The following is a 17,342-nucleotide window of genomic DNA, read 5'->3' as shown; positions in this document are numbered from 1 at the left end:
AGGGTCAACTTTATTATGACGACTGTTTGGTTTATTGACTACTTATAAACTTATTCATTCACGATTGCTAGTATAGAATAAAAATAAATAACTAAATTACCTAGGCACAACACTGCTTTTCGCAATGTTGGTAAAGTATACGTAAAATGTCATTTTATCAATTTATCTTTAAATTAACTTTATGTCAGCTTGAACAATACGAACAAAAGTTTTGATCTGGGAATAAGAAAAAGTTATATCGCATTTTGTCCCGCAGAGGCGGTTGATGGTGGTAGCGGGAGGGTGGTGGTCGATGGTGGTAGCGGGAGGGTGGTGGTCGACGGTGGTAGCGGGAGGGTGGTGGTCGATGGTGGTAGCGGGAGGGTGGTGGTCGATGGTGGTAGCGGGAGGGTGGTGGTCGATGGTGGTAGCGGGAGAGTGGTGGTCGATGGTGGTAGCGGGAGGGTGGTGGTCGATGGTGGTAGCGGGAGGGTGGTGGTCGATGGTGGTAGCGGGAGGGTGGTGGTCGATGGTGGTAGCGGGAGGGTGGTGGTCGATGGTGGTAGCGGGAGGGTGGTGGTCGATGGTGGTAGCGGGAGGGTGGTGGTCGATGGTGGTAGCGGGAGGGTGGTGGTCGATGGTGGTAGCGGGAGGGTGGTGGTCGATGGTGGTAGCGGGAGGGTGGTGGTCGATGGTGGTAGCGAGAGGGTGGTGGTCGATGGTGGTAGCGGGAGGGTGGTGGTCGATGGTGGTAGCGGGAGGGTAGTGGTCGATGGTGGTAGCGGGAGGGTGGTGGTCGATGGTGCTGGCGGGAGGGTGGTGGTCGATGGTTCTGGCGGGAGGGTGGTGGTCGATGGTTCTGGCGAGAGGGTGGTGGTCGATGGTTCTGGCGAGAGGGTGGTGGTCGATGGTTCTGGCGAGAGGGTGGTGGTCGATGGTTCTGGCGAGAGGGTGGTGGTCGATGGTTCTGGCGAGAGGGTGGTGGTCGATGGTTCTGGCGAAAGGGTGGTGGTCGATGGTTCTGGCGAGAGGGTGGTGGTCGATGGTTCTGGCGAGAGGGTGGTGGTCGATGGTGTTGGCGGGAGGGTAGTAGTAGGAGCAGTGGAGGTAGTCATGTCACAGAATCGAAGCTTGATCGCTTTCAGTAGAGCTGCAAAATAAAACAACACGTTGATTGTGTTACAGGATTAAGATTTTGCGATATATAGGATATTGCATTAATATATCTTCGTATTAAAAACAATATTCAGACCTATTTTACATTTAGAGGGTATCAATAGTTATGTTTTTCTCATTTAATAGTGTATACTCATTAATGCCGATGACAGGAAGTCTGATTTTGAATATTGACTTTCCATGTAGGTGTATTTAAAGGGAACTTCATCGTACTGTACGATAACTTGATTTTGAGAAGGAGAAAAGAAATATGACAGAAATGATAGGAAAATTGGTAATTATTAGATATGTGTGTAATTCGTGTACGAAAACAATTAAGACCTCGTTATCATGTGAGGCGGCAAAACTATGTAAGGCATTCTCATGCGATGTAATAAGCGGCATATTTCTTTATTTTATAACACAGAGTTCAGTCAATATAGTCCAGGCATTTCGTAAACAAATGGGGTTAATCTATCAACTGTTTTATACACGGAAATATGTCCTCTTTAATATATCAAAACTCTTAAAGTCACACTGCCATACTTGTAGCTACTTGCTCCCTCTATATAGAAAACTTCCCCAATCGGTGCCTGTTGGTCCCCCATGATTCTCTTTTTCTTATGTTAAATGAGAGCTGAGTTAATGAGATAGCCACCTATCACAGTGACCTCGATGGCTCGCTGTGTGGTCTAATCCCTTCTTGCCCAGTAGTGGTGACGGTCTTTAAGGAATCCTGGTGGGGGAAAGTGCCATGGCGGCCATTTTATCAAAATGGCCGCCATAAATCTGATATTTCCCTATATCTCTGCTTCCAAATAACATAGAGCTTTGATTTTCAGTGCTAAACATACACTTTCAGGGACAAGGAATCAAATTGAAAAAAATCAAGAAGCAAAACCATGCCAAAAAGGTGAACGGCAGCCATTCTTTTCAAAATAGCCTCCATAAAACAGTTATTTCCCTATATATCCGCGTCTAAATAACATAGATATTTGATTATAAGTGTTAAACATACTTTTTCAGGGGCAAGGAATCAAATGAAACACATTTTGGTATGTTAAACCTGGCAACAGAAAAAAACCCGAAATGGCAGACTTTTTCCAAAATGGCCGCCATAAAATAAATATTTTCTTGTATCTTCGCTTCTAAATAACACAGAGATTTGATTTTAAAGGTATTAAAGTTTTAAGTAAATTTTGAAAATTTGCTGGATAGTGATTCTTTACAATGTTAATATATTTGGATGCCCCTGTAGATGTATTATAAACACTAGAAAATTTAGTCCCTAAAACACTTCTGCTTTCTAGAAAAAATAAATATACAAATTTACCTGCGCTCCCGGTAAATTTTGATAAATTTCAAATAGCGTCTACGGCCATCCAATGGTAGCTGCGACCATGAAAATCTCAGAATATGCAGTTGTGATATATAATTTTCCAAACGGTAATAGCCTATCGGTCGATTTTAGTCAGGAAACATTGTTTTATAGCTAAATTAATATATTGACCTTGAGAGGGAGCTATACAACATAAAGAGTTTATTGTTTACAATATCATTACTTTAGACTCGATTTCAACCGCGAGAACGATCACTGAATATTGTAAAATCGCATATGCTTCAATATGAAAATCACTAGACAAATTTGCAACTTACTCATGAGTCCGTAAAGTCATGTCCTCACTATTTTCTTTATATTGATGATATGATATTCCTATTTTCTCCTTAAGAATCTTATTTATTCACACCAGCATCCAAGTTAGATTGATAGTAATATGTTTTTGTGTGGATGCACTAATATGGAGAAATTTGTTTCCAGTTAAATCATGAAAAATGTGAATTTTGATAAACTATTTATACAAAAATCAATAATTATGAATATAGAATATTCAGAAAATAGTATACATTCTTCAAAGTTCATAAAAGATTTTCTGAAATGTCATGCACGCAATATGATACAAATCAAATAACCTGGGTAAAAGCATGGGGAAATCAAGTTTTAGGGAATAGAAAGGGAAATTAATGGGATTAAACTATGTAAAGCAATTGATAAATAGTGAGGACATGACATCACAAACTGATAACCATCTTGGCAATTTGTGTTGTGATTCTCATTGTTTCATAGTTTTACATACTTGTTCAAAAATTCATAACTTTCTTATTAGTTATCTGATTTTGCTCAAACCTTTGTTGATTGGTAGTCTGATATTTCTGCTTTTATTGAAAGTAAGTTATTTTTCGAGTGGACTTGTCTTTTATGGACATTTGCATAATTTACATAAACATGACAAATGTAACTTTTTCTCTTTATTTAGTAACAAAATTGTGGTCATGATGTAACTGATTAATAAAATAATAATGATTGATGACGTCATCACCAAAGGTCTCTCGTTACCTACATATGTAGGTAATATTGCTGTAGTTAGTTCAAACACGTTTTGAAAAAGATCCATGCAGCCAATGAACTTACTGTAATTTTGAAACGATTTAAAAACAATGTGGCCCAAAATATGTATGTACATAATTACAATGCCATTGATTCCATCAATTTGCTTTCTCTTCTTCTTCTTCTTCTGCTTCTTCTTCTTCCACTTCTTTTTCGTCTTCCTCTTTTTCTTCTTTCCTCCCTTCTTCACCTTCTCATACTTATCATTAAATATTTTCTTTACTCTTTATTCTATTTTTCTTTTCTTCTCAAATTTACTCTCCTTGTGCGTCTTTAGAATCGCATACTATACTACTCCGCTTTCGCCTCCTATAATACCTTTTAAATTCAGACCTGCTATATTGTGTTACTCACTTCGGGAGCCTATTTACATACAAGCTATGCTTTTTATTTAGGCTCTCCACATTTTGCATTGTTTTTTTTACCTTGCCTTTCTTATCTATATATTTCGAAATTTCGTACTTATTATACTTGATTTGAAATCTTTTTATTTTTGATATTTTTTTTCTTGTGTGAAATCTAGTCTTATACGCCTGCATGAAAAAATAAAATAATAAAACTGTGTTTATGTAAAATATGGAATAAATAAACTTCAATTAACCAACCAACATCGGGTCATTGACTGTCCTCGGCATACTGACATTCACAACAGACGACCTCCATCTTGGACCTGGTGTCCCCCATTGCCCACACACATTTCTGATCAGACACCATTCATAATGTGCATTGCAACCCCCTTTCACAACACACAATTTGCAATAAGTTTTCTATGATGGTTGGCACATTTCATAAACTTCCTATTAAAACTACTTTTTAAGAGCCACCCCTAAATATCTTCATGCACCACAGCATTCAGTGAAAATTATGTTTTTATATCAGAGCAAAATTTTACCATCGAAATTGCTTATCTTGGTCAATTCTGCCAATTTTCTCGGAGAAAGAACGCATTGTAGTCTTCGAAATTAATTGGATATATGCAGTAGTGTTGTTAAAGGTCACAAATGGCGCTATAGCAATATTGGAGCCAATACGGACAGACAGTGATGGGGTCAAGATTGGTGGTCTCCAATTCCCTACATCAACCCTGCATTTTCTGGGGCCAGGAACTAGGGGTGATAGTAAGCACTAACAAAAACAAAAAAAATAATAATACTCTTAGTAAAAAAGAAAAAAGGATTCGGGGGGGGGGGGTGGCATCTAACAAATGTTCCCCCCTTTTTAGTAAGAAAATTGGGAAATATAGGGACAATATGGGAAATCAGGGGTAAAATTGGGAAGAAGAAGAAGAAAAAAATCGAGGAAAAAAATCAGGGAAAAAAACAATAATCGGGAAACCGATTTAAATCGGGTAATTATCAGGCCTGGAATACAATGAAATTTATTTCAATAAGCTTGACTGGACTAAAAGGTCAAAATAGCAGCTAAATCTAGGTATCAGGGTGCCTGTGACATAACTGAGATTTGCTGCCAGAGTGCTATTGAAGTACTGTATATTGTTGGTAAGTATAGTAGTGGCATGATGCGGTAGTGGTAGTAGAAGACCAGCATAAAGCTGACTGTGTACAAATAGTCCTGTTACAGGTAACAGGCATGCAAACATTCAAAGGTTTTTCAATCTATAATTACATTAAATAATGTAGTATTATTAGGGTCTGCAAACCAGACTAGTCATGCATTCTAGAAGATTCTAGATCCCGTTCTAGGTTTGCCTAATGGTCAAGTTCACGGTTAGCACATGGCTGCAATGACCCCGAATATCCATAAATCTTCAAAACATGAAGAGGTCCCACTTTTTACATTTTGAAATAATCACTCCTACAGCGATGGAGATGCTACATACTTAGCCTTTGTTTCCCCTTTTCAAAGAATATTTCCACCTATGTATCATGGAGTGCTCTGCTTGTGCATAAATGAATAATGATTACACAACGTTCATGAGCACGTATCCAGTATTCCATCTCCGTGTATTTCACAATTTGTTCTGCAATGACCTTTATCTGCTCGTGCTCAGACTGCCTCCGTGAACTGGCTTATCGTATGTGGGTCAGACAGTGAACTGTTATTTTTTATTCAATTAATGGTAAACAACATACATGTATGAATGTACATGTAACATGTCACAGTCTAGAAGATCCTAGGTTTGCCTAATTGTATGTTAGTCAGACAGTGACATGTGTTGTACTTTGAATTGATGGTAACAATACATTCCATGGCATGGGGATGATTGCTGCCATAACCCCAGCCACCAAGACCAGCAGACCTTTCCTCAGGGCGTAGGTCACCTCCAATGACATCTCAACAATGAGACGAATTCCTATTCATTACCACAAAGAACAGAGCCACGGTTTGACAACACTGGCATACCAGAAGGTGGACAACAGGAAGGCAATTAAGGACCCAACAGCAGACCTTCATCTGCTCTGGAAGACATTCGTCATGTTAACCTCACCGAGACCGGTATGGTCTGGACTGATGTAGCTAGTGAATCATGGTGATTGCCCCGGGAAATCATCGGTGATGTTACTCCCAATGATCTACACGAATCCCAGCGATGTCACTTGCATCTTTTCCGCACTGAAGTTCGTATGTGAGCATGCTCGTCGCCATGGTGTTACGCGCATCATCACCTTTGACCAACCACTATAATGTTGGAAAGCCCTCGTGATCATAAAGACTGAGCCCACAGGAAGTGCTTTGAATGACATAGTCTTGCCCCTTTGGGGCTTTCACACAGAAATGAGTTTCTTGGGAAACATCGGGCACCTCATGGCTGGATCAGGTCTGCAGGAAGTCTTGGAGTTAATCTATGCAGACAAAGCGGTGGTACACACTGTGACAGGCAAGGCTACTGCACGAGCAGTACGGGGACATCTCCGTGTTGATGCAGCTCTGAACGCCTTGATTTTGTCAGACGTACATGTACTTGGTGTGCCATTTCCTCAACTATCTGTACAGCCACATGAAGTGGAGGAGACCAATGAGGCAACAGTGTCACCAGATGATGAGACTACAACACACGGAACTGGAAACACTGATCTTGATGAACTTCATGCCCTCTACAAGAACCTGATGGGAGGTTCTGTGTCTGCAGAGGAGTTCTGCCAAGTTGATGTGCTAACCATGATCAAGGAGCTTCTCCGGGCCAAAACCAAATCCTTGAAGTCCTCTAGGACTGCCACACTTTGCTACATAACATGGAGATGGTTGGTATACTACGGAAGTTTGTCAAAGCAGAGCGCATTGGCAACTGGGCATTGCACCTTGAAGCTGTGTCATAAATGCTGCCCTAACTTGGCAGCCTCTGGGCACACACTCTACATTAAATCAATCCGCCTCTATGTGCAGCGAATGAGCAAGCTCAAGGATAAACATCCAGATGTGTACCAACGATTCGAAGAAGGGTTCCATGTTGTCAGAATAAGTGATGACCTATCGGCTGGTCTGAGAAGTATGAAGAACAGCGGTGACCTGACAAGAGGGCGGGGCATGACAGAGCAACCGCGTCTCTAATGATTCAAGCTTACGCAGCATCTCGACAGGGGTGCATGCAACCAGCAAAGTCAATGTGGACTCCGCGAAAACTGTTGGAACAGCAATCCTGACCAACATGAATGGACAAATTGCTGCTGACTAAACAATCAAGAGGAAGGATCAGACCATCAAGTACAGTCGTGTTTTATGGCTATGATGGTTCATCAACAAATGTCACAACACACTAAAGACGTACGATAGGGAATGCAGTGACGTTTGATAGAGACAGGTTACAATGAAGAAAGAACAATTCCTGGCAAACAAGACAAACAAGCAGCACTTCATTAACATGTTCAGCACCAAACTACGTACACATTACTGCCAGACACATCATATGCTGCAGGTGACGCTGATCTTCTCATAGTGTAGGAGGCAGTGGAGTATGCAGCCACAACTGATACTGTGCTGATCGGAGATGACACAGATCTGCTCATCCTGCTCATCTACCACACCAACCTCAAGTCATGTGACCTGTTCTTCCAACCCGAGCCAAAGAAGATTGTGAAGAAACCGCATGTCTTGAACATGAAGTCTGTCAATCAGTAGTTAGGCCCAGATGTATCACAGCACATTTTCTTCATGCTTGTTCTCCGATACTACTTCCCGCGTGTATGGCATCGCAAAGGAGCTTCCCTCAACAAGCCAAGGTGTGTGACAGACCGGCAGCGTCCACCGATAATGTTGTAGAAGCAGGAGAGAAAGCCCTGGCATGCATGTACAATGGGAAGCCCGCAGAGTCACTCAACGTGGTGCAACATATAAGCGGTTCTGCCAGAAGGTTGCCTTCAGCACTCATTTGCAACCCCAAAGTCTACCGCCCACATCAGCAGCAGCAGAGCACCGCAGTCTTCGTGTCTACTACCAGGTCTAGCAGTGGAAGGGCATCGCAGCTGATTAGCTACGACCAGACGACTGGGGTTGGCAGGAAAGCATGGGAGGACTCGAGCCCGTGCAAACGGACTTGCCACAAGCTCCGAAAGAGCTTCTCAAGACGATCCTCTTCAACTGCCAGACAGACTGCAGCAGTATGATATGATGTGCACATGCAAGAAGCACGACATTAGACTGTTCAGCTGCATGTGGCAACTGTAGAAGGTCGGCATTTACGTCGTTTATCAGGCATCCGGTATGCGATAGTATTTTTGACTGAAAAAATGTATGTTTAGTGCTAAAATCTCCGCCCTTAGTCATCAAAAAGGAAATATTGGGAATTATTAACCGTATCAGACGTCTGAGCAGGGCAATTTTTTTTAATGTTATTGCCCTCAAGGTTTGATGGATAAGCCAACAAAATTAGAATATTTTAGCCCGCTCAGAAAAGTCAATGGGATTTTGTGTGTAATTTGCCGGTCAATATGGTTATACAGTAAACCAATGAACAAATATTTTAGCCCGCTCAGAAAAGTCAAAGGGATTTGTGTGTAATTTGCCGGTCAATATGGTTATACAGTAAACCAATGAACAAATATTTTAGCCCGCTCTGAAAAGTCAATGGCAAAAGGCTTGTTAAACTAGTGAGCAATAATATAGAGCCAGTTCTAATTTACATCGCGCATCAGCAACTGTAATTTACATCGCGCATCGTGTATAAAAAAATGCGCACTTTGCGCGAACTCTATTGTGACGTAACAATCACACCCTAGGCAAACTGTTTGCAGTGTATCGAAAATCTGTCAAACACTGGATGAACAGTGCTGGTTTGACAATGTTTTTGCAACTTCTAATGCTAGGAAACCCTGTGTAGCCTACATAATTTAAGAGTATAAGAGAGTAAGGGTTTCTTGTTTGCTCTAGATGTCTTATGTGGTTAATAATAGTAATATTTACTGCCTAATTCAGGGCAATACGACTTGTCATAATCACCCTCACCTTCGGTTCGGGCGATTATGTCGTATCGCCCAGAAGGCAGTCAATATTACTTAAATATCAGGTTTATGGCGGCCATTTTGGAAAATGGCTGCCATTTAGGCTTTTTGGTCAGGTCTTGCTCATTGAAATGTGTTTCATTTGATTACTATCTCCATAAAATGTATATTTAGCAGTGAAAATAAAACCCCTAAGTCATTTAGCAGCATAGGTATTGGGAAATATCAGGTTTTTAGAGGCCATTTTGGAAAATGGCTGCCGATTCGGCTTTTTGGCTTTTTGGCTTTTTGGCTTTTTGGCTTTTCGGCTTTTCGGCTTTTTGGCCAGGTTTTATTTCTTGAATTGTTTTCTATTTAGTCGGCCCTCCTTCCCTTTCCCTTTCAAGTTTATTTTTGTAATGTATTGTATAGTGCAAATTGATCCTGAAGTGGTCGGAGTGGCAATGCCTAAATCGAATGCGGACGAGAATGGGGCGGTGTAAGGTCAATATGGCAAGATGGGGCTATGGACATGAAGGAGATACTCTCTGCGACTGCGGAGAGACTCAGACGATGGACCACATCTTGCAGTGCGGCGGAACGGGTTGCACAGATGAAGACCTGGCCCTTGTTAATGGAACGGCAATTCCAGCAGTCGGGCGATGAAAGAACTTAATCTAATTTAATTTAATTTAATTTTAATTAAGGAACTTTACATAACTATCTTGATCGAAGGAGACACGAACGAACGATCTATATGTATATAAATATGTGAAAATGTTAAAATGTACCATCATTGTAAATATGAACGATTGAATTCATTGTCCCTGAAAATGTATGTTAAGCACCTAAATCAAGGCTCTATTTTATTTAAAAGCAGGTATATAGGGAAATATCAGATTTATGGCGGCAATAATGGCCGCAATGTCACTTTCCCCCACCAGGATTCGTAAGAAATCGAATATGTTATAGATGACATATTTCTGGGTATAATACAATTGACAGACTTTCTGTTGGAATTAGTGGGAAGTCATATCAAATAATGCCTGGACTAATACGCGCATGACCATTGTTGCGCGGAGTTGCCATTAATTCTCACCTTAAAAAAAAAAAGCTGCGGGGGAATTTTATATTATTTTCTTCTAGCGGTTTACCGTGTCATATCTGAACGTGCCTTTATAATTGGTTTGGAACAGCTCTGCCCTTGTTTAATTTTTGTTTTAATGTGTACGTGTGTGTTAGTGTGTGTGTGGGGGGGGGGGGGTGGCTACGGTGAGTTTGTGTTTGCGTGCCCCGGGTGCGTACGCGTATTTTCTAAAAACTTGAGCATGATAATTTGTATTTAAGCCACATAAATGAAAAACTTAAAACTTTTTTAATGTAAAAATCAGAAGAAAGAAATAACAAAAATGTACTTCCCGTATAAAGTAGGACATTACCAATGGTGTACATAATGATTACTATCCAAACCCACAGGTCATGTTTTCGTTATTTTCAATTATCGTTTGTACTTACCTATGATCTTTCTGATTCCTGCCGCATAGGAGAAAGGATAAGTAATATAAAACGGGTGAGTATGAACTCTAATTGAATAATAATACAAATACAAATCGATGTATCATAATATTTGTTGACAATTAGAAATTCAATTAGTCATATTAATGAGATCAGGGTGGGGGGGGGGGGACAAGATGATTTAACGGATGTATTATAATATCATAATAATCGTGTTATTATTCTGCCCACCCATGACATTTCATATAAAAACACTGAAGTTGGTTTGAAAAAAAAACATAAAGCACTTACGGCGTGGTCTGTAATGAGAGAAACCATTGACCAAGGTAGAAACGTCTGTAGCAAAGCCATCACAATTCAAGTAGTCGTGCTTTTCTGTTGCAAACATGAAACGAAAGTGATCACATCAACACCTGTTTAAGGATATCATGAAAAATTGTGCTAATACACAAAACAACGGAAAATGGAAGAGGATAGTAAATAAGATCCGTTAACAATGTAAAGACAAATTATGGGTATGAGGGATTACCGGGGAACGGTGACGGTTATGTCATAAATGTTACAAGTAATGTACAGGTGTATTCATGCAGGGTCGGATCCATCCGGCCGGCCGAATAAGCGGAGGTTGGTGCACTACGGATGGTAATGGGAGGGGGTCCGGAGGATGGTGCGCTACGGATGGCAATGGGAGGGGTCCATAGGGTAGTGCACTACGGATGGCAATGGGAGGGGTTCTGGAGGGTGGTGCACTACGGATGGCAATGGGAGGGGGTTCGGAGGGTGGTGCACTACGGATGGCAATAGGAGGGGGTTCGGAGGGTGGTGCACTACGGATGGCAATGGGAGGGGTCCAGAGGATGGCAATGGGAGGGGGTCCAGAGGGTGGTGTACTACGGATGGCAATGGGAGGGGTCCATAGGGTAGTGCATTACGGATGGCAATGGGAGGGGGTCCGTAGGGTGGTGCACTACGGATGGCAATGGGAGGGGGTCCGGAGGATGGTGCACTACGGATGGCAATGGGAGGGGGTCCGGAGGGTGGTGCATTACGGGTGCAATGGGAGGCTGGAGGTTACGGTCCAGAGTGTGGATGCACTGAAAGCTTGACAGTAGTATCGCAATGTTACTTACGTAAGCCATGGCACTGAAGATAACTAATGATTGTAGGCAGGTCGTAATCATCGACGTCGTCATGGTCGAAATTCCAACAACTAAATTCCGCTGTCAACAAAACAAAGTGACAAAGGGAGGTAGATTAATGCTTTTCAATTTGTAGTTCATTCAAACATCCCCTTCCCTATACCAAAAACACAAAAATATGCCAAAGACATTACAAATCCATTTCCTAACTAAAATTGATGCCACTTAAAAACAATTACTTATTCTACTTATTTATTTATTTATTTCATTCTGCTTTTTTTGCATAAAATAATGTGCTTTGTTTCATTTACAAGTCACTATTTTCCTTCGTATGTAATTTGTTAGGTATGTTGTATAAGTTCCTCGCAGAGCTTCCTTTTAGAGCAGGGCTGCAAAGGAAAGCTCTGATTGGCTGTGAATGAGACTATCCTGCTTTTAAAGAAATTATGAATGATAAAATCTACTATAATTTGTGAATTATTTCCTTAAAGGGCAAAACAAATGGGGCGTTTTCATGTGTGGAAGATATAGGGATATTTGACATTGCATTTCAAACCGCCGCCCCAAACGAAAATAGCGTTAGCAAAGAATATCCATGCTCAAACAAGTAGTTGCCATGATAATTGATCCTTCTTAATAATGTAACCTATTTGTAAAGAATAGCTAAAGCTGACATTTTCAGCTGGCTTAAATGATTTGGGTTGGCTTGGAAATGATATTAGTTCAGTGTCTTATGAGCTACCACCGATGGAAATAGACAATGAACAGCGGTCGTCTTCCCCACGCGTCCTATAACAGATACTTATTAGCTCTTAAACAAAGATAGAAACATATTAATACAAGGGTTCAACGGGGGAAATTCACAATATATAAATTCGCCTGCGAATATAGGAACTGCAACTAAGGCTTTTCATGGACAATTAACTTTCGAACTGAGTTTTATGCAAGTAGATCCGAAAATATGGTTTATATACTGGTGCCAAGTGTAACTCTTTTTCTTGTTATATGTATCAAAATTAGTGATTGACTTTTTATATGTGATAAATCTTATCTTTGCTTTCGATATTGGTCTAGGGACTGGTGTTAACCTCAAGGAACTTTTCAGGTTTCTCTGGTAACAAAATGGTTTATTTTGATACAGAATGAAATATTGTCCACTATATCTAACCCATACCTTGAATCAATGGCTTTCACTTTAAAAATGCTAGGGGACATAAGTATATACGCGATGTTGTTGTAAAATGTACGCATTATTCTTACCTGACGAGTTTGTTCTTTTAGGACATACTCATAAACTACTCATGAGGGACCTTAAATCCACAAGCCTTGCTTTCAACCAAGGTCACCTCATCTTTCTATTGTAACGTCATATTCTATTCACTTGTTAAATTCATGTCATATTTGTAATATCAAAGAAAGATAAATAAAACTTGAAACTTGAAGCTTAAAACTTGAAAAAGGTTATCCCTGCCTGATATCTTAACGTTTGAACTATATCGCAATAAGGATACACTGCTTTTCAATAAATAATTTAGTTTCACCAATAGAATGAAGGATTTACTGAAACGATTAATTTGACTTCTGTTAACATTGAACATGCAAACACAAGTGATACTACAATAGACCATTGCTGAGGTTAAAATTTTATGATAACAGTTACTACTCCCATCCACACAACGAGAAAACAGTACTAGACTAAAGATGTTTTTTACTTGAACTGAACCTTCTCGTTAACTGTGTAATAATACTCACATGATTGTGATGATGAGTAAGTTGCGTGCGCACTTCCCATCACAATGAGTGACACCATAGTACACAGCACAGCTTTCATGGTGGCGGTGGCTTCACTTCAGTGAAAAGTGTCTGTTTGAAATCAATCGATATGCTTCCAGCTACAAGACAATGAATAAAACAAATATGAGAAAAACATAAAAGAAATGGAAAGTGCGGCTGCACTGTGTGCTTGTTTTACTCTAGGAGAGTGGACATGGCGCACATATTGTGTCCGTGTGTATGGGTGTGTGTGTGTGTGTGTGCGTGTGTGCGTGTGTGTGCGTGGGTGTGCGTGGGCTTGTTTTGATTTACGAGAGTGGAGATGGCGCACATATTGAGGTTGTGTGTTTGTATGTGTGTGTGAGTGAGCGTGTAAATGGGTGTGTGCGTGTGCGTGTGTGTAAATGTATCTCGTGAGTCAGATTATACAGTGCGTATTTAAAAAGTAAACCCAACTTTGACAGATTTCAATTTTAAAGTTATAACCCGTGTGATGGTAAGGAGTCACTAATATTCCCTTTAAAGACAAAGTTGATTTCTGGTCATGCGATTGCCTTGTGAAAGAAACAGTGTGGAATCAATCAGAAAAGGTTGATCATCTAGCATATAAGTATTGGTGTGTACTGCAAGGTTCTGGAATCATCTAAATGATAGGAAATTTGGCCCAGTCTTGGTAAAGCTACAAGCACTGTACACAAAAATATGTATAAGGGACTACACAAACATGTGGCTTTAAAATCCGTCCCGATTTTAAAGCTGTTACATGCCATATTTAGCATATTAAGGCATTTGAAGAGCTATGTTTTTTAGGGAACATTTTGAATCTGATGTCCTTCCACACTTGCATAAAAACAATAATAACGCTCACAAATTATTTTTCACATCTTCCCAGAACTCAACCTTCTCTTTAAATATACGTTATTCATAACTCTGCTGCCACAAATGACTGATCAGCAGCCTTTCAACAACAACAATTGTCAAAATCTAAATCCTCTTCTACCAAGTTTAGGCTGAAGCAATGAATATGGGTCAAAATTCATTACACATTTGTTATGACACATATTACAAGATCACAGTGGCTTTTAATAACAAGCAACCAAATTGGGTATACTTGTTGCTACGCACTGTGTATATAGATGTGCCACACACAGCGAACAGTCATAAAAGTTAAAAATGATACGGGTACATGAATATTTACATACCTTTCACAAGATGGGAGGGGGCGGTTCAGAGACTGAGCATGATGGATGTTTCACTCTTATTTTGCTCGCCTAATGTATGTTTTACGTTCCAATCATTAGTTGCCTATCCACTTAGGGATCTCAGTATATGAATCAGTTATCTAGTTTTTATATGCTGTATTATCATGTGCTTTTACATTGTAGCTCTACAGTAATTCAGCATTGGATTGGGAATGTAGATTTTAATGCAATTACAACAATTACAAACCAATTTCATTGAATATTTCTGAAAGGATTGATATGATAGTTACCTAATTGAGTTCATCAATGAATAGTAATCCTGTTCCATTTCAAGCGAATTTTGTCAACTAGCCTTTTTAATCAGCTTCTTTGATACAAATCTAAAAATGCCTATGTGCCAAAATATGACACAGCTCAACTAAATACTCAAATTACACGATGGCAAATACTTAATAAATAACGTTATGCAATTTTAATGGACATCACTACATAGGCTATGCGAACATGACAATGTAGGTATTGCGTAACCCCGTCATGAATTCTATTGAATTTACTGTAGTGTTTCGAAATTGCCATTAAGTTTTTTTTTTTTTTTTACGTAGTTGCGATAGTATCAAAATGTAACGATATAAAACGGAAAAAATGGCATTACGTACCGCATATACGAAATCTGTATCGAATAAACGTCTACTCAGATCAGCTCCAACGTCCAAAGTTGTTATGTCTTGTGGAATCGCTTCCATATATAGGCCTAATCGGAGAAATTAAACTAATTCTTCTGTGTGTGGCACCTGGCTTTGTATTGATCCAAAAGTTATTATTTTGTGTTAACTAAAACAAATCGCCCACCGTAATTAGAAAGATTATTATGAAAAACCAATATTGCATTTTGCGCATATGGTGAGAATAATGATACTACGTTGCTATTATTGTAATTAATATTAATTACTTTTGGGCACAAAGTAATCGTTACTTTAAAAACCTGGAACGGTGATTTCTTGGTCGATATACAAAGAGGGGTGTGCAACGTCATATCAAGCCGTGGTGAGCAGGTCTACATCTAATCGTGTCTTTTTGTAGTTGACAACATCACACATTTATATTCTAGCCATACCCATAATATTCGTAACAATTTTCAGGTAGCGATGCAATAGAAGTAAAAGATCATTCATAAGGCATATATGGCTATGAAATATATTGACAATTTTCTGAATTGCACGATATGGGAGGGGGAGGAGGGAGGGGGAGGGGGGACCTGGTACCCATTGACTATCTGTCTATGCTGTGAACAAGTAGTATGAGTTAGTTTGATAATCTATATGATTGACTAATATTCTACTCTATCTGAAGTTAAATATTGTTTTACTGCGATGGAATATAACGAGAAAAAAGAGCGAGAAAATATTCACTTTTTAAATGGGGAAAATGTTGCATTTCAGAGAATGTCAGAGCTTAAAAGTACAAACCAGTTTTGTAATCACTAAATAGGAGTGAATGTCCCTTCCACCTCCATGCCGATACATAGCCTGAGCCTTCGAGTTTTCTAAAACAGTCTAACTCTAACTAATTGTTAATTGTTCGTGATGCAAAGCCAGTTTGCACACCTGGCATGTAAAGTCCTAATAAAAATAGGTCATATAAAACGATAGCAGACTCATATTGATTTTCGGACGTGTGCCGCCAAAGCTATAAACACCAAATGATTTCAGAGACAACAAACTCCCGCAGATCACAATATCTAGCTTCCTATCTTGAGGAATATTCTTTACATAGAAAATACTTCCTTTATGTATATTAAAAAAGGAAGGCGAAATGTGTCAAAACAGTCTTATGAAATGAATTTGCTATTGCGCATGGGTAGTGCAAATTATACGATCATATGATTATCAACGTCATTGTTAACATCTTTTGTTTTTCTTTGCATAAGTTCCTATTTCATGATCCTCATTAATGTACTCTTCATTACTGGCTGATTATTCATTGTTATACGATGAAGACTTTGATGGTATTTATTCACGGTTAATTTGACATACATTGTTTCTTGTTCGTTCCCACAACTCTGATTGACTTTTCCTCTGGAGCCTTTACATGAAACAAGTCCTTCATATCCTCATTTCCATTTTCACTTAATCTTTACTTTACAAGTAACTACAAATGTACAAACAAAACCAAATTGACTTTATGTACTTATGTTTATTGATAATAGGTATATAGGCCTTATTATTATTGATTATTGTGAACAAAGCTGACAATGTGTACGCGTACGCAGGGGGGGGGGGGGTGGGGTTAAAGGTGTGTGCTAAAGGGTGACAAAAAAGCCCCCCCCCCCCCTACTGAACGTAATATCGGTCGGCATAATTTACAAAGTCTATCACTCGCGACGGCTCTTTGAATTTCCTAGTTAAAAAGAATTTGATTCGGAAATCGAAAGCTCGCTATTAGAATGACTACGTTTGCACAGCGACATAACATACTCAAATTTCATATTAATAGGAGGTGCTCGAAATTGGTATCATTTGAACGGTCTCTTTAAAAGATAGAACCTAAAAAAAGATCATGTCCATTGGACTTTCGGTTCTCAAGATGTTGGCTTTTGAAGTTGCAGAAATTACGTCGAAAACCTGCCACAAAATGCTATTTTGGGCCATATTTGATAGTCACCATCTTTGAACGCCCCTAAGAATGATAGTAATTGTCGTAAGTAACTAAAAATCACAGAGACAAGACACTTTTTATAGGTGTATCAAATGTTATCAAA

At 39.5% G+C, this 17,342-nt stretch overlaps 1 protein-coding gene across 1 annotated transcript; it reads right to left on the bottom strand.

Moving 5' to 3' along the window:
* Positions 1 to 233: 233 nt before the first annotated feature.
* On the bottom strand, positions 234 to 15,298 carry LOC105438267 (mucin-2-like). The gene is made up of 6 exons (XM_011665875.2): positions 15,241 to 15,298; positions 13,362 to 13,501; positions 11,601 to 11,690; positions 10,762 to 10,845; positions 10,471 to 10,488; positions 234 to 1,129 (listed from the first exon to the last, which is right to left on the bottom strand). The coding sequence occupies exons 2-6, from the start codon at positions 13,438 to 13,440 to the stop codon at positions 234 to 236; spliced, it is 1,167 nt and encodes a 388-aa protein (XP_011664177.2). The 5' UTR covers positions 13,441 to 13,501; positions 15,241 to 15,298.
* Between the last annotated feature and the right edge of the window lie 2,044 nt (positions 15,299 to 17,342).

This window comes from Strongylocentrotus purpuratus, unplaced genomic scaffold, assembly GCF_000002235.5.
Source record: "Strongylocentrotus purpuratus isolate Spur 01 unplaced genomic scaffold, Spur_5.0 spur5_scaffold_13, whole genome shotgun sequence".
In the NCBI taxonomy this organism is placed as follows: Eukaryota; Metazoa; Echinodermata; class Echinoidea; order Camarodonta; family Strongylocentrotidae; genus Strongylocentrotus; species Strongylocentrotus purpuratus.
The sequence above is the reverse complement of the archived record's forward strand: the minus strand, read 5'-3'. Positions and strand labels throughout refer to the sequence as shown.